Consider the following 6,838-nt stretch of genomic DNA (forward strand, 5'->3'; position numbering starts at 1 on the left):
GTGTCAGTACTTACAAAACAATGCTTATGCACATCCTGTCAAAGTGTTACCAAAATATGACTACTACTTATATTTTGGAAATGGTTACTTGTTGCCAGATGAGTAGATTTTTCTCTCTCCCTCTTTCTTACAGCAGTGCACGTTTTGGAAACTGGCACAAAAATAAGTCTCCAACAGAATATCGCTGTGGTCCTCGCTTGATTGTTTTTGTGGTTGGAGGGGTGTCACACTCAGAGATGCGTTCTGCTTATGAAGTCACTCGAAGCACTGATGGAAAATGGGAAGTGCTTATTGGTGAGAGAAGTTTTTAGTTGTAATTCTCAAAGCTCTTTCTGCAATAAAGTTCCCAGTTTTTTCTAATTATCAATGTTTACATTTTGTGTCTTGACAGGATCATCTCACATCTTGACTCCAACCACCTTCCTTAATGACTTGAAGGGTCTGGAATAAATTTCCAATTTATATCTTAGTCCCTAAGTAGGTAAAAGCACAAGGAATAAAGGAAAAGTTTTTCATTTGACTGGTTTCTGGTATGCTGTTTTTTTTTAATGTATTAACTTAATTTGAATATGAAGAGAACCTATAGATGTAACTGTGGAAGGAAATGGCCTATTCTATAATTCACTCTTATTTTATTGTGGATGTAGTTTTACCAGGATTAGATGCTTATGTTCTAGCGACTAGATATGTAATAAATATTTATATAGATGCATGTATTTTGATTAACCTATTACCAACCAAAAATCCTGTTTGATTTGCCAAGATGGTTACTTGTATATCACATGATGCAATTAGTGAAATTGTGACTTACTGAGATGACAGTTAAAGTAAAAGATTGAAGGCTGCTAGGTTTTTTTTTTCATATGTAGGTAATTGTATCTTAGAATCTCAACTGCTGTAATGAAATATTTTTGAAGTATTGCATGACTAATTTAATATATTGCTGGGTGTTTTCTGTCTCTATTCAATAAAAATAAAACCTTCAGATGTTTGTTTTTCCTTTAGTTCCTGGACATTTACGATGATCTGAAGTTAGCCAAAATCCTTTGAGTAATATTTTCAGTTTTTGACCATGTGAGTAAAAGTAATATAATTTCTATATTTAATAGCTTGTTCAATACTTTCTGTTTTCATAACATAGTCTATTGACATCTGCTTGGAATTTGGGAAATAAAACCTGCAAAAATGGACAGAAGGACAAAAGGTATTTTGTACACTTCACATGTCAGTTTTATTGGTCTGACAGGCCAGTATCATAATACTGATTTTAATTGCTTCCACTGGAGCAAACATCAAGTTTAAGTAAAGTGGTGGGTCAAAATGAAGAACGTGTACATCGCTCATGAAAAGAGATCATCCTTCTCTATGGTCAGGATTATGTTTTTATCCAGGATTATAAATGGTGATATTAAGAAGGGAGGGCTAGCTTGTCTCTTAATGACTGGTTAATACTCAGGACTCAGAACCACTTTACTGTGTCATGTTCAGCAAGCATTTAGAGGAGCATCGGTTGGAATCTTTTTTTGAATAGCAGTTTGTTATACATATAGTTTATTGCAATCACATTTTTACCTCCTTTTAATTTTTACAAGATGACATCTGCTGGAGTCAAGTTAAAATCGGAAGCTGCTGATACTGAGGTAAGACATCTGTGGCAATACAAGTATAATTTACTTGTGTGTTAGCGATGGTTTTTTATTAGACTCTTTCTACAAAATTCTTGCTTAAGTTTTTAGTTCAAACCTTTTTTATTTTGATTATGTTGCCACTTAATGTTTGTCTTCGACTTTCTCTTTGGAGCTGGACTGACTAATAACTGGGAGAATAACTTTTAAATCCTTGTTAGTTTTTGAATTGACTAATATCTTTTCTCCTGGCTTTTCCCATAGAATTAACCATTTTTATACTCTTTCATGCATTAGACAGTAAACAAAGAACATTTTATTTACAGCTCTCATCATTCGTTTAACTACCAGGACATAGACTAGAACATATAAAGAGTTGAATACGTGGACCTGCTTTGGTTTTGAGTTGAATTACTGACTACTACTGACTTACTCTTTTCAAAAATTGTTTCTTGCTTTTCTAGGCATCAGACAGTAAAAATGACCTTGGTGCAAACCCTTTGAGCTCTGTGACACAGAGTAGTGCAGATGTCGACAGAAAGCGTCTAGTGGCTTCTGGAAATCAGTTACAAGTTCCTTCTCAGTGTCAACGCTCCAATTCTTTAAGGGTCTGTTCTAATAAATGATTAGTGTAAATATATTAAATTTCCACTATTCTTCTTTAATGTTGCATAATTGAATGTTCATATTGACATTTTCCCCCCAATCTTTTCACATAAATAAAAAAGGAAGAATCACCTGAAGAACAGCAAAAGTTTCTCGGTATGATCGCTCATGGCCAGCGCGGACGTATAGAAGACCAGCGCTGCGTTTTGAGTCCTAGCGCAGGTACTCCCCGTCTACCCAAACTTTCAATCCTTTCTCAAATACATGAAACAATACTGAAAAAGAGCAAAGCCTTTCAATATTAATTTTAATACAGATATATAGATACACATATATGACGGTGTTTAGAAAAACTGTTTCTGTTTAATTTTATCATCAGATCGGGATTTTTTTTTAAACCTTTTGACACAAGCTCAAAGTGGAAGGCTGGATGACCAGCGAGTATCACTTTCATCATTACCAGTATCACAGAATGAAAATGGTGACAATAAAGGAGACTCAAGCTGCTTGTTTCAGATGGTCTCAAAAGTCCAGGTTAGTTACTTTTTGCTTTCTGTGAAAAAAATATTTTCACCATTGTTATTAAAAAATCACCACCACATGTTCTCATTGTTTGGACAGAGTATTACCCAACAGGTTTAATGGTGTTTGTTTATTTTATTTTATTTTTTTAAAGGAAAATCTATGTTTTTATTGTGGCTATGAAACCTAAAATTCTGTCAAATTTTTTAAAAAATAATTCCTGCTGTAACTTCAGGGTTCTAGGATGGATGACCAAAGGTGTTGCCTGCCTCAGCATCAAAGCCCACAGGCCCTTATTTATGAAAATAATACAAAATTATCACCTGCTTTGGGTCCAGAGCGCTCAGCCTCCTTCAGCACAAACTCGCATGTAAATCCAAAGGCTAAAGAGAAACAGCGAAGTGCGTTAAATGTTAATCCTCAAGGATTGCCCAGTTCCAAACTCACTCTAAGCACAATGCCACAAGGTCAGAGCCAGAATTCTTCTTTGACTTAATAACCCTTTTTGATCAGATATGTTGATGTAATCGAGTACATGTTTAATGTTAAAATCTGGGTTTCATTTTTTCTTTACTAGATGATGAAAAACTCTTCAGTTTGGTCGCAAACTCCCAGGCAAGACGACTCGATGACCAGCGTATGTTTCTTCCATCATTACCAGGAATACAGAACGGAGGCACCACATCAACAGTAACTCCTGCTGAAATGGATGCAAGATATTTATGCTATTTAGTTTCAAGAGTCCAGGTTGGCGACACATGTTTGATCAATTGAAGTTATGTGTTTCACATATATTTGCCTTTTTACTGGCAAATAATATGCATTATAGTCTAGATTTAACATTTATTTTTAAATATATTTTCCTATTATAGGGCTCAAGGATGGATGAACAAAGATGCTCAGCACCCCAAATCCTAAAAAATTTGAACACCCCTTCAACTGAGTGCAAAAACCTAATAAATGATGCATCTGATAAACCTCCTGAGAGTTCAGCTATCTTTAATGCTCCTCAACACTGGCAGGTGAGAGACCTTTTTGCAAAATATATTGCTTATAGTTTTAGCAATAGATCCGTATTTTGTTCTGAAGCAATGACAAAACAGAACAGGTCTCTGATCTGTTGACATCAACAGGTCAGGGGTCAGATAAGAGGCCTATGCTTTTTCTTGTCTTTTCCTAATATAGGATTTATCTGCAGCTGAGCAGGAGCAATTTTTTGATATGATAAGACATTCTCAAAGTGCGCGAATGGAAGACCAACGATGCTATTTACAACCTTGCCGCAGTACAGCTACCACTCCAGTGCACAATGGCGGCCCTTTGAATAATGGGCTCATGGGTAAGAAAAACACACAGGACAAAATATTTCAAATCTAATTATATCTTTGAGATGTCAGAAATAACTTAAATGTTCTCAATAGGGTCAAAACCTATTGCATTCGTCAACAGTAAGAACCCCAGTCAGGCATTGTTACAAGATCAACATTCTCCAGGGACAAGTCGAATATCTGAAGCAAAGAAAAATGTAAGAAATCCAAATACTGGTTTCCCAGTATGATGCAAGTTGGGTATAAATTATTGGATAGGTAAACTAAAAAATGGCAAAGGTTGCTAAATGAAATTTATGATTTCTTTGTTTTTGTTTCACAAAATTTAACAGCTCAGCTTTATAGCTATACATTACGAGTTTATACAGTTTTCTTTGTATATAAAAATAATGTATTTCATCAATTGTTTTATGTCAAGAAGCATATTGACCCATTATTTTAAAAGCTGTATTTGTATTTGTTAGTATTTAGCAGTGTCTATAAACTAATGTTTTAATGGTACAGTATATGACTAGAATTTTGTGGAATTTATTCCTTCCCTAGGCATCACCACCATATATTATTGTGAATGAAGGAACACCTGCTACATCAAGGAAGTCCTTTCGCAGGAGTTCCTCTCAGCCCCAAATTTTTGATGCAGAATCAAGCTCTACTTTGGCCTTACCCAAGTCTGCTTCATTTACTCCTGAGACTGAATTCAGGATGGATCAAAACTCTCAGGCACAGGTAGAAACAAAACTGGAGATACAACTGAATTTTAATTTTTCTAGAAATATAGAGTGATAGACATTTATCAGAGTCATATGAACTGGTCAAAATCAGGATGCAGCAAATGAATTTATGGCAGAATTAATTTCAGCTATTATTTTTGTGTTGATGTTTTTGCTTTCTCCAATAGATGACATTGAAAGTATCACTGAGTGTAACACCACAGCCAGTAAGTGCCACCACAAACTATGAATGTTTTGACTTTGCACAAATAAAAAAAAAATCCTGAGGCACTTCTTTGTCTTCTTGTCTGTTTCAGGGAATAAAGAATGACTATCAAGTACCAGAAGTCTTTCTTACTCTTGGTGCTCCAGGAGACAACGTTGTGATTCCTCTTAGTCCAGTATTTGGAAGACCACTATCTTTGGACTTAAACCTAGTCCCCAAAAAAGATGCTAAATCTAGGCATAACTCTCCAAGAATGGCAAGTCCAAGGAAAGCACATTCACGGCCATCATCTCCCTACCGGGAAGAAGAGCGTCCTATAACTGCAGGCCCAAATCAGAAGGAGAAACTTTTGACCTGTTCTGTCAGTCCAAATAAAGAATGCTTCTTTATGAAAAAGAACATACACTCTGCCCAGATGCACAAAGGGACAGATCTAGGAAGAGAGAAATGTCAAGGTGTTCATAAAAAAGGAAGAGAGAGAGTAGAGCAAGGAAAGGGAGTTGGAAAGAAAGATAATAAATAAGTCTGATTGTACACTATCTGTACATAAAAATAATAGTTAAATATAAAATGTCAGAAAAAAAGTTACACTTTGAATGTAGTTTTTTTTTCAAGGGTTTGTTGGCTCCACTGCCCTTTATTTGAAAGCAGGTCAACAGGAAGGAGGGTAATGAGAGGGAGAAGGACGACATGCAGCAAATGTTGCCTGTCCAGGAATTGAACTACCACCACGAGTACTAGGGCCTCCATACGTGGGTCATGCTTTGTCCCTGTGCCACCACAGCACCCCCTAGAATGTAGTTTTTGTTTGCTTTGTCTTTAAATGGTCAAATAATGTACAAGTCTTAAATTATTTATTTTAGGGGTGCTGTGGCGGTGCAGCGGTTAAGCACAACACACATACAGGGGCCTTAGCTCTCAGCATGGCTGTTGCAGGTTCAATTGCTAGCCTGGTGACCCTAGCCACATGTCTTCCCCCTTCTCTCATTTCCCACTTTCCTGTCAATTCACTGTCAAATAAAGGCTGCTAGAACCATTAAAACCTTATTTATTTTTTTTAATATTGATTTTATGAGATGTTTGTAATTAAAAACTTATGTAAAGTATATAAGTCTATATGTATGTGTTTGTTGTAGCTTGTCTTTTGAGTTGTAGTGTAGAAATCATTGTTTTTCTGCCATGTTTTCACTGTAAACAAGTACATTTTCCTTTTTTGTATATTAAAGGAATAAAAACGGTTGTGACATGTTGAAAGTTAAATGACTACATCAAAAAAAAAAAAAAAATTAAAACTTGTGAAAAACAAACTTGGTACATTTTTGTTGTTTGAAATAAATGCGAAATTTGCCACAGCCAGTAGTGCAAAAGAAGTGACCCGTGATTATATTTCAGTGAAAATGAGAATATTTTTAGCGAGTTTTACTTGCATTATAATTTTGATGGATCAAGTTTTGAATGTATTGATCTGTACTTGCATAGCGCTTTATCAAGTTCAGACGTTCACAAAGCGCTTAGTAACTACATTTATTCGTTGACCCATTAAAGCACAAGCCTGAGGAAATATTCGGAAAATTCCAAGGGCACCTGATCGAAAGGGGGTCCCCACAAAAAAGGAAAAACGTTTATATAAGACTTTTTTTTTTTTTTTTTTTTTTACATGTTTGTTATTACAAGCCAGATAATTTTTACAGTAAACCAAACAATTTTTGGTAGTAAAAATTAAATGATACCACTCTCAAACCAAGAAGCAAACATTCATATTTACTGAACCACCCCCCTGCATCTGCATGAAATGGTTTGTTCCTGCTTAGCGCTCTTGAC

The 6,838-nt window shown here is 35.5% G+C and overlaps 1 protein-coding gene across 2 annotated transcripts; it reads left to right on the forward strand.

Annotated features, from left to right (window-relative positions):
• Positions 1-8: 8 nt before the first annotated feature.
• Positions 9-6,261, forward strand: LOC106938389 (sialidase-like). Of its 2 annotated transcripts, none has more exons than XM_015020425.1 (13): positions 9-294; positions 392-1,640; positions 2,090-2,233; positions 2,354-2,453; positions 2,611-2,765; positions 2,989-3,220; positions 3,331-3,500; positions 3,626-3,775; positions 3,939-4,092; positions 4,175-4,278; positions 4,625-4,807; positions 4,980-5,018; positions 5,109-6,261. In XM_015020425.1, exons 2-13 carry the CDS (start codon positions 1,593-1,595, stop codon positions 5,538-5,540), a joined length of 1,911 nt encoding a protein of 636 aa, XP_014875911.1. In that variant the 5' UTR covers positions 9-294; positions 392-1,592; the 3' UTR covers positions 5,541-6,261. The 2 variants fall into 2 exon arrangements, with proteins under 2 accessions (XP_014875911.1, XP_014875920.1); XM_015020434.1 differs by having other exon boundaries at positions 3,331-3,443.
• Positions 6,262-6,838: the final 577 nt, after the last annotated feature.

Source organism: Poecilia latipinna, unplaced genomic scaffold (assembly GCF_001443285.1).
Source record: "Poecilia latipinna isolate Pla-1442-1.1 unplaced genomic scaffold, P_latipinna-1.0 Scaffold83, whole genome shotgun sequence".
NCBI lineage: Eukaryota > Metazoa > Chordata > Actinopteri > Cyprinodontiformes > Poeciliidae > Poecilia > Poecilia latipinna.

Coding starts and splice junctions, on each gene's coding strand:
- LOC106938389 (XM_015020425.1), top strand. CDS start 1,593: ATGACATCTGCTGGAGTCAAGTTAAAATCGGAAGCTGCTGATACTGAG. Junction 2,454..2,610: donor CGTTTTGAGTCCTAGCGCAG/GTACTCCCCGTC, acceptor TTTTATCATCAG/ATCGGGATTTTTTTTTAAAC. Junction 4,808..4,979: donor ATCAAAACTCTCAGGCACAG/GTAGAAACAAAA, acceptor TTTCTCCAATAG/ATGACATTGAAAGTATCACT.